Below are 16,833 nucleotides of genomic sequence, written 5' to 3' on the forward strand. Positions count from 1 at the left end.
AAGCTTTTTTGTATGTAATTATGGTAAGTAGCTACTGATATTTACTATATTAGAAATTAAAGCTGAGAAATTTGAAAATACTTTTTAGTTCATTAAAATAAAAGTAAGAAGGCTGGCTTTTACATTTTTGCAAATCCCTGTAGAGTTTGGAATTACAGGAGACAGCTGGATTCTCACACCTGTTTCTGCATCCAGTATGTTGTGATTTTTTATTTTGGTTGATAAGTAGTTGTAAAATAAAGGAGTAGTTTAATAGCCTTTTTTTATTTTGATAATTGTAGATATTCCTCTTTGTTACTACATCAAAACTCAATAAGTGGTAGTTTCTTAAAAAGTAGTTACAATGTGGAATCTGAAACCTTACTGATGAACTTTTTATACTGTATAACATTAAAATCCATTGGTCTGTCTTCCACTTCCTGCATAATTTTATAGTATTTGGAAAGCAGTGTTCACTAAAGTTATGCAGATCTAATTGTTGAGAATCAAAAAATCACGTGTTTAATATCACTGCCAATCAGAAAAGTATTGGGAAGAAGTCCAGCCCACAGTGATCAATACAAGTTTTTCAGGATTGTAATTCTTATTTGAAAGTCAATTTTATTTTTGGCAACAAATACACTGTCCATTGTTTCCCTTTAAATCAGCGATCTCGGCCGGGCGCGGTGGCTCAAGCCTGTAATCCCAGCACTTTGGGAGGCCGAGACGGGCGGATCACGAGGTCAGGAGATCGAGACCATCCTGGCTAACACAGTGAAACCCCTTCTCTACTAAAAATACAAAAACTAGCCGGGCGAGGTGGCGGGCGCCTGTAGTCCCAGCTACTCGGGAGGCTGAGGCAGGAGAATGGCGTAAGCCCGGGAGGCGGAGCTTGCAGTGAGCTGAGATCTGGCCACTGCACTCCAGTCTGGGCGACAGAGCGAGACTCCGCCTCAAAAAAAAAAAAAAAAAAAAAAAATCAGCGATCTCTAACCTTTTTGGCACCAGGGGCCAGTTTCATGGAGGACGGTTTTTCCACACAAGCGGGGGATGGAATTCTACCTCAGATCATCAGGTGTTAGATTCTTATAAGGAGTATGCAACCTAGCTTGCCTGCCACTCACCTCCTGCTGTGCAGCCTGGTTCCCAACAGGCCATGGACCTGTACTGGTTTGTGGCCCAGGGGTGGGGGGACTTTAAGTGACAGGTTCACTTTGTTCATTTTCAAGAAAATGTGTGCCGGTTACTCAAGTCTGCATAACCATGGTTTGTCAGTCATTCAAGTCAAAATGACTTTCTCAGAAAAAAAGTGGCCAGTACAGCTCAAAACTCAGAACAGTCATATCAGTACTGTTCTTGAAGATGACCATCAAACCTTGTTAGGTAGCAGAAATGTTTTCTTCCCATTTCATCACACAACATTTTTAAAAGTGTGTATTCAAAAGCCCAGGTTTAATAAAATTAATTTTCACTATTTTTTCAAGGGCATTCTTAAATGAAACTGTTTTTTCCCCCTTTGTATTGTATAGTGGTGAAGAATACATGAAGTACTACTTAGTGTTGCTACTCTGTATCTGTGATAAGATTCCAGTGTTTTACCTACCATTGCCTTTGCATCATCAGTGTGAATCTTTAAACAGGGAAAAGGGCAGGCCAGGCACAGTGGCTCATGCCTATAATCCCCAGCACTTTGGGAGGCAAACGAGGGTGGATCACTTGAGGCCAGAAGTTAAAGACTAGCCTGGCCAACGTGGTGAAACCCTATCCTCTACCAAAAATACGAAAAATTAGCTGAGCATGGTGGCACACACCTGTAATCTAGCTAGTCGGGAGGCTGAGGTATGAGAATCACTTGAACCCTGGAGGCGGAGGTTGCAGTGAGTGAAGATCACACCGCTGCACTCCAGCCTGGGCAATACAGCAAGACTCTGTCTCAAAAAAGAAGAAAAGAAAAGGGCAAATAACATTTTATTATAAAAATATACCCTTGGTATTTCCAAAACTGGGCTTATTGATAGTGTTAGGTTTTATAATTCAGATTGGAATAAAACTTTCTCCTTTTTACTTTGAATAAGCATTTAAAAATCATGATAGAACTTTTCTAGCATCCGTACCTATTGAGACACTTTTAGTTCCTCTTGAAAACTGATAGGGTATTTGCATCAGAATAAAGCCCCCTTTTTTATTTTATTTTAAAAGAAATAAAACCTTTTCACTGGTACTAAAGCTGACTTTCATGCCAGAGTTTATCAGTCGAGGTCAGTGTCTCAATTTCTGGCATTCTGTCTTGATACTTACTAATACCCTTCCATCTTTCCAGATATTGCTGATGTTTCTATCAAGCAGTGTCAGCAGCGGTATGAGGACATGAAAAATCGTCGTGATAGTGAATATATTTTCAGTGCAGAATTTATAACTGCTGACTGCTCAAAGGTACAGTTTCTTTCTTTGGTCAATTTATTTTTTACATTTTTAGTTTGGATAAATAATTTGTTTTAAAAATCAACTCAATTTTTACTTTTTAAAAAAATTCTATTCTCTCTTTTTTTTTTTTTTATACTTTAAGTTCTAGGGTACATGTGCATAACGTGCAGGTTTGTTACATATGTATACTTAAGTTCTAGGGTACATGTGCATAACGTGCAGGTTTGTTACATATGTATATTTGAGACAGGGTCTCACTCTGTCGCCCAGACTGGAGTGCAGTGGCACAATCTCAGCTCACTGAAACCTCCACCTCCCAGGCTCAAACGATTCTCCTGCCACCTGAGTAGCTGGAACTACAAGCACATGCCACCACACCCAGCTGATTTTTGTATATTTTGTAGAGATGGTGTTTCGCCATGTTGCCCAGGCTGGCCTCAAACTCCTGAGCTCATGTGATCCACCCACCTCCCATGGTGCTGGGATTACAGGCATGAGCCATGGTGCCTGGCCACTCATTTTTTAAAATATGTTTTGAAACTTTAAAAACCTTGGGACATACATTCACTTTCGACTGGAAATTCTGTTATGATAAATTCCCTCAAATGACTCACTGAACACTTGGAATTTTTTGCTTTTAACAATTTGAGTTAAAATTAGCTGTTGCTTTTCTGTATGGACATCATTTATTTTCCAGTACTTTGAAATAGAACTGAACTTATACTGTGTTTTGTTCACCTTATAATTTATTGGTTTCCCAGCATATCAGAACGTGTTTGTTTTTTTTCCTACCTTCCACCTGTGTCTGAATTTCTTATAAAGAACTGCTTCAGGGGTGAAGGTCTCACCATGAACTTTTTGTTCTTCATTGACTTATTAGCTCATTGAATGTTGTAGATACCTTTAATCATACACATTTTGTTTGAAATTTGAAAGTGAAAAAGATAAGTGGGAGTATACTGCCAGAAAGTTGCAATACTTTGAAAACATTTTTGCATTTTTTAAAAAATCCCAAACACCAGATATTTTTTAACCCAAGTTATTGTTGAATGTCATTTTATTTTAGCTGTCAAGTAAAGTGATGAAAGAATCAACTTGAATATCATAATTGACTAATATATTTTAAACATGATTTCAGAATTCCTCAGTTTTTAAATACTGTGAAAATGGGAATCAAATTATTCTGTTAAACTAGAATACGTGCATGATTTCTGTGTGTCCTTTATTGTACAAGGGAAAGCATAGGTCAAAGATTGTGAGGGAAAGGAAGAACCTTACATTCTAGAAGTTAATTTACTAAAAGGTTTTTAATCTGTGTTGTAGTTACCTCAAAATCAACTCATTTTAATTTGTTTCAGGAACTTCTGATTGAAAAATTTCGTGACCCACAAATGTGTTTTGACATCTGCAGTTGTCAGTTTGTCTGTCATTACTCATTTGAGTCCTATGAACAGGCTGACATGATGCTGAGAAATGCGTGTGAGAGACTTAGCCCTGGGGGCTATTTTATTGGTACAACTCCCAATAGCTTTGAATTGATGTAAGTACTTTTAAATATATTGTGGTTTATAAAATATTCAGTATTAAGTAGCAAATGTTTACCAGAGGTCAATTTTATTAAAATACGCTATTTTAATCTTATAAGTATTGAACACTTTCATAAGATATTTGAGTAGACATTCAGAATTTAAATTCAATAGACAAATTTACAGATGAACTTTTAAAAGTTCATCTTTATGTGTAAGTTAGAGACTGAAGTTATAGTGATGGACAAACTACAGGTCAGATAGACAGTCACAGAGACTTCACCAGTCTTACTCACACTCATGAGAGTGACTCCTATTTCCAGCTTAATTTTATTGGTGTGACTGTCGATGATCTTTTAGTATATTGCTTCTTAAAAGTAACTCACATCAGGAGAGTGCAGTGGCTCATGTCTATAGTCCTAGCACTTTGGGAGGCCGAGACAGGAGGATTGCTTGAGGCCAGGAGTTTGAGTCCAGCCTGGACAACAAAGTGAGACCTTGTCTTTACAAAAAATTTACAAATTGGCCAGCATGGTGGCACACCCCTGTAGTCCTTACTTAGGAGGCTGAGGCAGGAGGATCACTTGAGCCCAGGAGCTGGTGGCTGTAGTGAGCTATGGTCACACCACCACACTCCAGCCTGAGTGACAGGTTAAGACCATGTCACTTTAAAAAAAAAAAGGTAGCCCATATCTAATTAAAAAGCTAATGAAGTGTGCATCATGTAGTTCTTCACATGCAAAATCTAATCAAAATAAGTCTACATTAATCACAATTTTATTCTTCTTATTTTGGTTGGGGGATAACCTTGTCAGAAGACGCCTTGAAGCTTCAGAAACAGAATCATTTGGAAATGAAATATATACTGTGAAATTTCAGAAGAAAGGAGATTATCCTTTATTTGGCTGCAAATATGACTTCAACCTGGAAGGTGTTGTGGATGTTCCTGAATTCTTGGTCTATTTTCCATTGCTAAATGAGTAAGAAGTCATTAATCTGTTCACTCTTTTCTTTTTGTCTTAAGGGAAAGAAAAGGGAGAAAAAGCAGTATTTCTTTTACTGTTTATTTTAAATGGGGACCAAAGAAGAAGTATAATCTTGTTTTTTTGTTTTGTTTTGTTTTGGTTTAAAAAAAAAAAAAAAAAAAAGACTAGCCTCAAATCTGGGGGATTATTGCCATAGGTCTCATATAGCCTAACTTAGTTTTTTCTCATTCCTGGAATTTTTTAATCCTGTGGGTGAAAAGGGGAACCAGTTGCCTTCAGCTTGTGGCACAAAATGTCTGACATTGCAAATAGCAAAAGTTTTTTTTTTAGTGACTGTTGGTCACTTTGATGATAAACAATGAGTCTTCATAAATCAAAGATCTTCCTATTGACAGAGATGAGTATTAAAATTTGTTTGCATTTCACTATAGCTTTGAAATTGCCTGTGTCTCACAGGCAGTGTCGATGTTAAAATCCTGATTGAGGAATGTATTCTCCCATGTGCCTGAATTCCTAGGAGTCCTGGCAAACTGTAGACACAGGAAAAGCTGGGGGTAACTGGGCCTTACCAGGTAAGGCTTCAAGGCCTTGTGATACACCTTGGTTTCCAGAGTTTCCCTGGTGTGGAGAGTATAAAAGTCAGCTTTAATGTAGGCCATGTCATGATTGATTGAACTTGATTTTCTACTTTTTTGAAACAAAAATCTTTTGTTTTGAATATTAACTGAGAAAAAGAAGAGGTATATTGTCTGTTTACTTTTGCTTGGTGATGATTTTAATTGTAACTCAGTCTAAAATTAGGGTTACAGTATTTTTAGGAGTTCTGTAATAGCTTATTCAATAGTATAAGAAAGACAAGTAGCATTGTGACTGAACATGAGGAAAATACTATGCATAATTTTATAAATATAAACCATTTACAAAATTTAAAAATATCAATTGCATTTTGCTTTTTAATTTTTAAAACGAATAAACTTGGGGGAAATGTTACTGCTCTTCAACTGTATTTAAAAAAGAACTTAATTGTGGAATGTTGTTGAGAATGTTTAATATGTTAGCTTGAGATTGTAGTTAACAGTATAAAACAGAAGATTCGTTTTAAATGCTAAACAAGACCTAGAGGGTTTTTTTTTTAAACTTTAATTGCCTAATGATGGTTAACCTAAGTCATCACTTTAATATCTAATTTTTTAAAAGATTATTTATTGAAACAGTATTGGATGAAAGAGTCTGAAAATGTGTGGGGGTTTTGAGATGCCTTTTTGCCATTTCATTAAGAAACTGAACAGAAGTAAGCTTTTTGTGTGGCAAAACTGACTCAAATTGGGCCGCAATTCTTTGAATCATGATATTTTTTAGGTGTAAAACTTGGTTTCATTTCTAAAGGCTTATTTTAGAGATTTACAAAAGAAAATGAACTATCTAGAATGAAAGACTTCATTTTGCTCATGTTGCCTTTCCAAGGAGAATTAATTGAAGTAACAGAATCCTGCCTTACGTGTGCCTCTTACCGAGAAACCTCGGCGGCCCTCTGGTGTTTGTCCTGTCCCCTCAAACGCCACCCTGTACACGAGCTCTCCAACCTGACTTTCAGGGTTTCCCACTTCCTTCCACTCTTCTTTAACTGCTGCCTGAAGTCATCTCCAGGCTCCCTTTTGTTGTCTACAGATACATAATTACAAACTTGGCAAATGCAGCGAGGAAAAAAAATACCTAAGAGTCTAACGGAGAGACCTAATATAATAGAAGATTTCAGGAAGATACCTGTAAAGAAGCAATGTTTGAGTCAGGATCTAAAGGATGGAAAAGTCGGTGGGCAGCTGAGGACTGGAGGGAAGAATGCTCCTGACAGGAGGACAGCGTGTGGGAAGGCCTGCAGTGGGAAAGCGAGGCTAGTCCAGGGTGTTGAAAGAGGCCATCGTGACCAATAATAGGGTGTGCCAAATGAGGTAGCATCTTTTCCAGATGAATGTCTCAGAGACCATGTTCTGTGTCCTACGTGCACTGGAGCCCAGTGGAGGGTGTTAAGGAGGGTAGAGACATGACTCAGGTCCACCTTTCTGAAAGCTTAATCTGGCTGCGATTGGAAAATTCATTGAGGGAGAGTAAGAATGGAAGCAGGGGACAAGCAAAGTGAGTTTATGGACTGGTACCACTGAGTGGTGATGGCGACTGAAGCAGCAGGATGGTGCCAAATGCAGGACGTAAGAAGTTGACCTATTTGAAATTGATGTTTTCTTTCTAGGTAAAATAGAAAGGACTTAGTGATGTATATTGAGCACAGTGGGCAAAAGGGGGAGATGGCATGGATCACTAGATGGATTTACTGAAGTGACAAAGATTGGCAGAAAAAGAGTAGTGATGTTCAGCCTTAGATATGGGAAGTTAGAGAGTGCCAGTGACGCGTGCAGGTGAAGATTTCTAATAACAGTAGAATCCATGAGTGATGAGAGAGAGCTGAACTACCGATAGCTGTGGGGTGGAAGTGAGTGGAGCTCTGGACTGTACTCCAGAACCTTGAAGTTTAGAAGTTGGGTAAAAAACAGAAACCTGCAAGTAAAAAGGAAAAAAAAAAAAAAAAAACCTGTGAAGAAGCAGTCCGTGATGTAGGGGAAAAATTAATAGTGTATCTTGCCAGAGAAGTCAAGAGATGAAAGTGAATCTTTGAGAAGGAAATCGGCGGCTGTTTTCAGTGCAGCTGTGAGAGATCAAGTAAAGTAGAATGGAATCAGTAGAAAAGAGTTTCCTACACTTCTTCCCCAACTCACGGCTCCGGAGACTCTCATTTGCTTCCTGACCTGTGTGTGGTACCAGGAGAGCTCTCTGAAACCCCCTGAGATTTAGAATGCATATTTCTTTTAGGTGTGATATGTTACTCTTGCTTCATTTTGTATTACTGTATTGTGAATTTATCAAGGAAATGGTAGCTTTTTTAGTTAAGTCCAGAAGATGTCACTGCTGTACAAAAGTAAGTTGAGGAATTACAAACATGTGGAAGCTTTTTCATTAAGTATCTTTTTTTGGACAGAATGGCAAAGAAATACAATATGAAACTAGTCTACAAAAAAACATTTCTGGAATTCTACGAAGAAAAGATTAAGAACAATGAAAATAAAATGCTGTTAAAGCGAATGCAGGCCTTGGAGGTGAGTATTTAGAGACAATGTAAAAATTCCAGTCATGGTGAACTTGTTCGGCTGTTGTTGAGATCCTTGCAAGGCCATCTGATCATGAAGTAGTTATGTGTATTACGCTCTTCAGCACTTAGGACAGAGCTTGATACAGAAACTGCATGGTGAATGCTCAGTAAATGCTTGACGAAAGAACGAACACTGCTGTTACCAAATTCTGTTTTCTAGATAGTACTGCTTTAAAATAGGATTTCTCAACCTCAGGACCATTGACGTTTTGTTCTGGTTAATTCCTTGCTGTGGGATGCTGTGCATTGTAGGATATTCAGTAGCATTCCTGGCTTCTACCCACTAGATGCCTTCCAGTAACACTCTTGTCCCCAGTTATGGTCACCAGAAGACTCTCCCCAGACATGGCCAAATGTCCCCTCGTGGGCAGAATTGCCGCAAGTTGAGAACCAGTTCTTTACAACAGTGCCTTTTGGTTATGACAATAATTTAGAACCTTCCTGGCCAGTGTCCAGACAAGCTCATACCATTCATAATTTTATTGTATGGTAATTCTTTAGCAGGCTTCCAGTCTTTTAGACTATGTTGTTGCTGAGACCTCTCCTGACCTAATGCAGCAATGAAGGTATCTGTATAAGCTTCAAGCACATAGCCATTGTTTTTCCTTTTTCTCCTTATCAGACAATGTCTGGTTGGACAGACCTAAAATATTCAGTGAGCATTTTTATTATTGATCAGTAGAATCGTATTCATCAGGTGGACATTAAACTTCTTTAGAGAGTTGATTCAGTTTAAGTACTTTAAGCGTGCTCTGATTTATTTGTCCTTATAATTAACTCCATGAAGTAGGCAGAATGGTAACTTTTCCTTTATTTTTTTCCTATTCTTTTTTTTTTTTTTAATGACAGGATCTCACACTGTTGCCCAGGCTGGAGTGCAGTGATGCAATCACAGCTCACTGAGGCCTTCACCCTCTGGAAGGTGATCCTCCCACCTCAGCCTCCTGAGTAACTGACTACAAGCTTGTGTCACCACACCTGGCTCAGTTTTAAACTTTTTGTACTGATGAGGTTTTGCCGTGTTGCCCAGGCTGGTCTCAAACTCCTGGCCTCATCGAGCGATCTCCCCACCTTGGCCCCGAAGCGCTGGGATTGCAGGTGTGAGCCACTGCATCTGGCCGCTCTCCACTTCTTTTCAGTAGGCAGCCTGAGACTCAGAGGATCAGTGACTTGACAAGGCCATACTAACCTTTCGATGTTCTGCAGTTTCTAGATGATACTCAAACAAAAGTGTCCTGTTGAAGTTGCACCTGCACCCAGCCACTCCCACAATGTTGAGTGGGAAGACTTTCTATAAATTCTAAATTGTCTTTGAAGAGACATAATCAGTAAAATGTTATATTCCTCATTAGTTGTATTTCCTATACTTTAGGTCTAAGAATGTTTTTATTGGCTTTATATTAGGAAGGGAGGCTTGTTTTGTCTTGAGGAAGAGGAGAAAACTAGCAAAAACCATGTGTGGATAAGTCCCCCTGCCCCACATACACAGCATACCTTTATTTTATTTTTTGTTTGAGACGGAGTCTCGCTCTGTCGCCAGGCTGGAGTGCAGTGGCCGGATCTCAGCTCACTGCAAGCTCCGCCTCCCGGGTTCCCGCCATTCTCCTGCCTCAGCCTCCCAAATAGCTGGGACTACAGGCGCCCACCACCTCGCCTGGCTAGATTTTTGTATTTTTAGTAGAGACAGGGTTTCACCGTGTTAGCCAGGATGGTCTCGATCTCCTGACCTCGTGATCCACCCATCTTGGCCTCCCAAAGTGCTGGGATTACAGGCTTGAGCCACCGCGCCCGGCCACACAGCATACCTTTAGCATATCGCCTTTATTTGATGGTGCTTTGCATGACAGTGGTCAATTATTTAGCTTTTCTCTTAGCATATGGGTGATGAATTCACTTGTGTAATTTATGTCAAAATGTACTTAGGTATAGTAGGGTATGGGATAACAAGAATTTTATGACATGTTATTTCAGTGAATAATGCAGTCCATGATGGGAACTGGACTGAAGTATTGAAGAAGCATTCCAAGTGCAGTGAGTATATATAAGGGCATTTTGGGAAGGAAGAAGACTGGTAGAGGACAGGCAGAGAAACCTGAGTGCACAGGGGATGTTTGAGGAACTAGTACTAATGGCTTTCACAGTTCTTCAGCAGTCTTCCTTCTCTCCCAGTACTGCACTTGGGGATGTGACCTGTTACGATGGCTGTCTGGGGACAGAAGCAGTAATAGCATGTAGTTTGAAATATCCTTTGGTTTTCCTACTTCTTGACCAAGTCACTCTGGTGGGCATGTAAAGGACTGGGGGCAGGAAAGGACATGACCAGATAAGAGTTAGGACGCTACTTGGGTGGCATAATGGGGGACGGTTTGGAAGGACTTTGAGATCACGCCAGAGGTGGAAAGAGCAGTCAGATGCCACTGCTTTTGACCAGGTCAGAGGTTTAAATGGATCTGTTTCTTGATATTTGCCACAAAATGTCTTTTCCTGAAGCATCCAGCTTTCATCTGGGTTCAGCACTAGAACCACTACAACTTTTCTGCTTTCCTGGAGCATTGGAACAGAGAGAAGAAAGAAGGAAAAGATGTAGGCCATGCAACTATAGGTCCTGACACCTGTTTTCTTTTTTTTCCGCCAGCAAACATATTCTAGGGACACTTGTGGAAAAGGAACTCCTTTAGAGGAGACACTAAGATACGTATGTTTTAATAAGATATATATGTTTTAATAAGTTTTGGGCCCAGCATGGTGGCTCACGCCTGTAACCCCAGCACTTTGGGAGGCCAAGGCGGGCAGATCACCCGAGGTCAGGAGTTGTAGAGCAGCCTGGCCGACGTGGTAAAACTCCATCTCTATTAAAAACACAAAATTAGCCAGATGTGGTGGTGCATGCCTGTAATCCCAACTACTCGGGAGGCTGAGGCAGGAGAATCGCTTGAACCCAGGAGGTGGAGGTTGCAGTAACCGAAGATCATGTCGCCACACTCCAGCCTAGGTGACAAAATTGAAACTCCATCTCAAAAAATAAATTTTAAAAAATAACGATGTTTTGCAGCTTTATAATCGTGTATTGATTGGTCTTTCAAACCGATCGGTAGAGAAGAGAAACTGGGTGTCCAGTGATAAGCAGATAATCACATGGAGGATAAGTTAAAGAACAAGTGTACAACAGAATAGTTTGGCAGGCATTCAGAAATGAAGTTCTGAAGCTTTGTGATATGGTAAAACTACAACATGTAGAATTAAAGTTCCAAAAACCTGATTGGTAGTCTGTGTTCTTTCTTATAGCCCTGTGCTGGGATGTGATACAAAGTAAAGTGGCTTATGCTAATGATACAGCAGTCCTAAATAGCCGAATACTTTTAAAACAGCAAATAAATAGGTTAATTTCTAATGCCTGAACTTGCCGCAGGATGTTTATTAAAAAAAGAGACGAAGATTGCACAGCAGATATTCATAGATCCTTTCTTAAAAGTTTGTTAGGGAGTTGTAAGTTTACAGTGCTTCCTTTCTAGCTGGTTTGTTGCAGTAAGACAAAGAATTATAAATGAATTATTAAAAAATATAAACTTTGTAGAGTAGATGGTTCTATTAAGTGTTCATGTAATTTATTGTGTTTTGATTTACATGTATCTGGTTTGTTTTTTGGTAGGGGAGTGGGGGAGACAGAGTCTCGCTCTCTCATCCAAGCTGGAGTGCACTGGCACCATCTTGGCACACTGCAACCTCTCCCCCCCAAGCAGCACCCCCCGCTCAGCCTCCCCCAACCCCGGCCTAAGTGATACTCAGAAGGCAACCTCAGCCTTCTGAGTAGCTGGGACTACAGGCATGTGCCACCACGTCTGGCTACTTTTTGTATTTTATGTAGAGACAGAATGTTGACATGTTGGCCCAGGCTAGTCTCAAACCCCTGAGCTCAAGCGATCTGCCTGCCTCAGCCTCCCAAAGTGCTGGGGTTACAGCATGAGCTACCGAGCGAGGCCTGATTTACATCTATTAAAAGGCAAAATTCAGATACTATTAAAGGGATATCACTTAAAATGGATTAAAAATAGCACTTGAAGTAATTTGGGTAAACATTTGGCCAGCAAACCCTTAAAAACACAGGATGTTTTTCTGACCCTTTTCCATAGTCTTAAGTAAATATGGGAAATGTCTGTAATTTGGAGGCAAGATTATTAAACAGGGTTCTCTGTTGACTTGACTTTTTTATTGCTCTTTATGCTTTTCATGGCTATTAAATCGCCATCATTTTAATATTTAGCTCTTTTTATGACATCTTTAAGCTCTGTATTTATGTATACAAAGCCTTTGGCTAAAAATAGAGAAGGTGCAAGTGTTTGCTGCTAAATGGTTCTTGGTGGTGATTAAATTATGTAGCTTCTTCCAGCTGTGAATATCCTAAGATTGTGATAAAAGTTGACCATAAGACTGGATGTGGTGGTTCACACCTGTGATCTCAGCACTTCGGGAGACTGAGGTAGGAGAATTCTTTGAGACCAGGAATTTAAGAGCAGCCTGGGCAACATACTGAGACCTTGTCCCTACAAAAAAATTTTTTTTAATTAGCCAACATGGTGGCTTGTGCGTGTAGTCGCAGCTACCCAGGAGGCTGAGGTAGAGGATCACTTGAGCTTGGGAGGCCAAGGTTGCAGTGAGTGGAGATCCTGCCACTGCAATACAGCCTAGGGGACAGAGCAAGACTCTGTCTCAAAAAAAATTGCTGGTTTACATCTGATCTTTGATAAACCTGATAAAAACAAGCAGTGGGGAAAGGATTCCCTATTTAATAAATGGTACTGGGAAAACTGGCTAGCCATATGTAGAAAGCTGAAACTGGATCCCTTGTTTACACCTTATACAAAAATTAACTCAAGATGGATTAAAGATTGACATGTAAGACCTAAAACCATATCAACCCTAGAAAAAATCCTAGGCAATACCAGTCAGGACATAGGCATGGGCAAGGACTTCATGACTGAAACACCAAAAGCAGGCCGGGCGCGGTGGCTCACGCCTGGAATCCCAGCACTTTGGGAGGCCGAGGCGAGCAGATCTGAGGTCAAGAGATTGAGACCATCCTGGCTAACATGGTGAAACTCCGTCTCTACTAAAAAAAAAAAAAAAAAAAAATAGCCAGGTGTGATCGTGGGCGCCTGCAGTCCCAGCTACTCGGGAGGCTAAGGTAGGAGAATGGCGTGAACCCGGGAGGTGGAGCTTGCAGTGAGCTGACATCCGGCCACTGCACTCCAGCCTGGGCAACAGAGCGAGACTTCGTCTCAAAAAAAAAAACCACCAAAAGCAATGACAACAAAAGCCAAAATAGACAAATGGGATCTATTTGTCTTAAACTAAATTAGATGTGCTTCTGCACAGCAAAAGAAACTATCATCAAAGTGACAGGCATCCTACAGAATGGGAGAAAATTTTTGCCATCTACCCATCTGACAAAGGGCTGATACCCAGAATCTACAAAGAACTTAAACAAATTTACAAGAAAAAAAGAAAAATCAAAAAGTGGACAAAGGATATGAACAGACACTTCTCAAAAGAAGACATTTATGCAACCAACAGACACATGAAAAAATGCTCATCATCACTCGTCATCAGAGAAATGCAAATCAAAACCGCAATGAGATACCATTTCACGCCAGTTAGAATGGCGATCGTTAAAAATTCAGGAAGCAACAGGTGCTGGAGAGGATGTGGAGAAATAGGAATGCTTTTACACTGTTGGTCGGACTGTAAACTAGTTCATCCATTGTGGAAAACAGTGTGGCAGTTCCTCAAGGATCTAGAACTATACTGGGTATATACCCAAAAGATTATAAATCACGCTGCTATAAAGACACATGCACACGCATGTTCATTGTGGCACTGATTCACAACAGCAGAGACATGGAACCAACCCAGATGTCCATCAGTGATAGACTGGATTAAGAAAATGTGGCACATACACACCGTGGAATACTATGCAGCCATATAAAAGGATGAGTTCATGTCCTTTGCAGGGACGTGGATGAACCTGGAAACCATCATTCTCAGCAAACTAACACAAGGACAGAAAACCACACACCACATGTTCTCACTTATAGGTGGGAGTCGAACAATGAGATCACATGGACACAGGGCAGGGAACATCACACACTGGGGCCTGTCATGGGGTGGGGGCCTAGGGGAGGGATAGCATTAGGAGAAATAGCTAATGTAAATGATGAGTTGATGGGTGCAGCAAACCAACATGGCACATCTATACCTATGTAACAAACCTGCGCATTTCGCACATGTAACCTAGAACTTAAAAGTATAATTTTTTTAAAAAAATTGGTTTAAGAGAGGATTCTTCCTTTATTTTTTTTCGTATTTCAAAAGTATGTGTAGTTTGTATTCCAGAAGTAGTACTTAGGGATTATTCTAATTTACGTTATTTCAGTGATTTAGCGTGTTTAATTCTGAATTGTAAATTTCAATGTGTTATTGTAACTAGGACTTTCATTTGGTTCCCCAGCCATATCCTGCAAATGAGAGTTCTAAACTTGTCTCTGAAAGGGTGGATGACTATGAACATGCAGCCAAGTACATGAAGAACAGTCAAGTAAAGTTACCTTTGGTGAGTTACAATTTTTGAAAGTATTTTATAGAGAATGAGAAAAAGAACATACCTTATATATGGAGACATAGGAAATTATTTCACTTACTTACAATACTTGGGCTCATTGACTTACAAATCAGTTGTTTCCCCTAAGTGATGTTAACTTGTTATAACCACAGAATATGGGATAAAATTAAATTCAGTGGACTGAGATGGAGTGCTATATCTAAGGCAGTGAAGATAGTGAAAAAATTACAGGCTTGGTGTGCAAGTTCCCTGCTAATGTAGGCACCAATGAATCACAGCATTTCATACATAGAATTCAGGGGTCCAGGAATTTAAATGGGAAAAATTACATCTTAACTTACACTAATTTCTGTGTAAACGTTTTTAAAAATAATTACTATAATAGTACCACAGTGATATTAGCTGCTACTATAGCTTTGTCATCAGTAGAAATTACAGATATTTTCATAGCACATTTTTGCTAATATCTTAGAATATTGTTTTATCATGTCTGGAAAAATGACATCACTAGAACTGCCACTAGATCTTGTTATAGTTAATGGTGTGTGCAAAGCAACACATATCTTTAATATTTTGATAGCTACATAAATGTAATGTATTTCCTTTGTGTAATATATACTTTATTTTGTTATTCCTTTGAAAAAAACACGAAAATTGTATTTTTTCCACCGGTGCTGTTTGATGTTTCAAGATAGGCCTTTTTTGTTTTTTCATTTTCCAAATTAAGAATACTAGATAGATGCATTTTCCAGTTACACACACACACACACAATTCCCTCTTCACACGCATTCAGTCTTTGGTTGAGAATTTGCAAGTTAGAGAATTTGGCAGGAGGATAAAAGTGTGAGAAGATGGCTTTCAAAGTTAATCTCACTGATTTCTTTTATATGCTCGAATCACAATGTAAGAGTGAATTGAATGTGTATTTACAATGAAGTTAGGGTCTTTTGGACATCTGTTTTGGTTATTTAGAAATAAGCATATGTTTACTTCCATATTGAATCTAAAGTTTTCTTTTTTGTAATTTTAGGGAACCTTAAGTAAATCAGAATGGGAAGCTACAAGTGAGTATATCATCAGCATAGATTAACTGATAATGTCAAAGTTCCTGTTTCAAAGTGATCATGAAAACCTGCGAAAAGGCTGGGCGCTGTGGCTCACACCAGAAATCAGTATTTTGGGATGCCAAGACAGACAGATTCCTCGAGCCCAGGAGTTGAGACCAGTCTGGGCAACATGGGGAATGCTTGTCTCTACCAAAAATACAAAAAAATTAGTCAGGCGTGGTGACATGTGCCTGTAGTCCAGCTACTCAGGAGGCTGAGGTGGGAGGATTGCTTGATCCTCAAGGCTGCAGTGAGCTGTGATCACACCAGTGCACTGCAGTCTGGGTGACACAGTGAGACTGTCTCAAAATAAAATCTGAAAACTTTGAGTTTTTCTGACACATTTTAGGTTGTGTTTGTGTTTACATATATCTCTATATATGTCTAATCTTCCTTTCTTGCACAACTGTGTAGTGCCAAGAGAAGATACACTGTACATAGAGTCTTCCTCAGTGTAAACTTTTGTGAGCATGTGTCAACATTCTCATTGCCTATTTGTTACTAAGTAGCCATCTCTATTTGAAGTGTTTACCTCAGATTTCTAGTGGAATTTTTGGCTTATAGAATACTTGCATGCCTTTTTTTTTTTTTTTTTTTTTTGGCCACTCTAATGTGACCATGAAGGCGTGATAATACTAGACCATTCAGTGAAACATCCGTGAGCAGGATGTGTTAGAGATGCGCACGATAGGGGGCAAACGTGGTGCAAAGATGTTCTGAAGTGAAGTTCCTGTGTTCAGAAGAGAAGCCAGAAGCACAGCAAATCTGTGAAGGCCTGTGGTTCTTCAGCAGTGGGTGTGAGGAAGTCAGGTCGCAGAGCCTCACTGTTACCGTAGGAATCCCCTTACATGGTTGTTGATGATGTTGAGGCACAAGTGGTCATTAAGGACAACCCATGTGATAAAACATTATTGATTTACATGAAGTTCTGTGAAAGGTAAAGTAAAATAAATATGTTAAATCTCTACCTTCTAGAAATCTACACTGTAATGGAAG

At 39.5% G+C, this 16,833-nt stretch overlaps 1 protein-coding gene across 3 annotated transcripts in view; it reads left to right on the forward strand.

Annotated features, from left to right (window-relative positions):
- RNMT (RNA guanine-7 methyltransferase) overlaps positions 1-16,833 on the forward strand; it is a 34,670-nt gene that overhangs the window by 11,843 nt on the left and 5,994 nt on the right. For all 3 annotated transcript variants that reach the window (XM_033178422.1, XM_033178423.1, XM_033178424.1), the window contains 6 exons: positions 2,300-2,412; positions 3,762-3,943; positions 4,745-4,909; positions 7,944-8,061; positions 14,620-14,721; positions 15,762-15,795. In XM_033178422.1, the coding sequence (XP_033034313.1) occupies positions 2,300-2,412; positions 3,762-3,943; positions 4,745-4,909; positions 7,944-8,061; positions 14,620-14,721; positions 15,762-15,795 (714 nt within the window). The remainder of the gene's footprint in view (positions 1-2,299; positions 2,413-3,761; positions 3,944-4,744; positions 4,910-7,943; positions 8,062-14,619; positions 14,722-15,761; positions 15,796-16,833) is intronic.

The sequence above is a fragment of the Trachypithecus francoisi genome, unplaced genomic scaffold (genome assembly GCF_009764315.1).
Source record: "Trachypithecus francoisi isolate TF-2019V2 unplaced genomic scaffold, Tfra_2.0 Lachesis_group19, whole genome shotgun sequence".
Lineage (NCBI taxonomy): Eukaryota > Metazoa > Chordata > Mammalia > Primates > Cercopithecidae > Trachypithecus > Trachypithecus francoisi.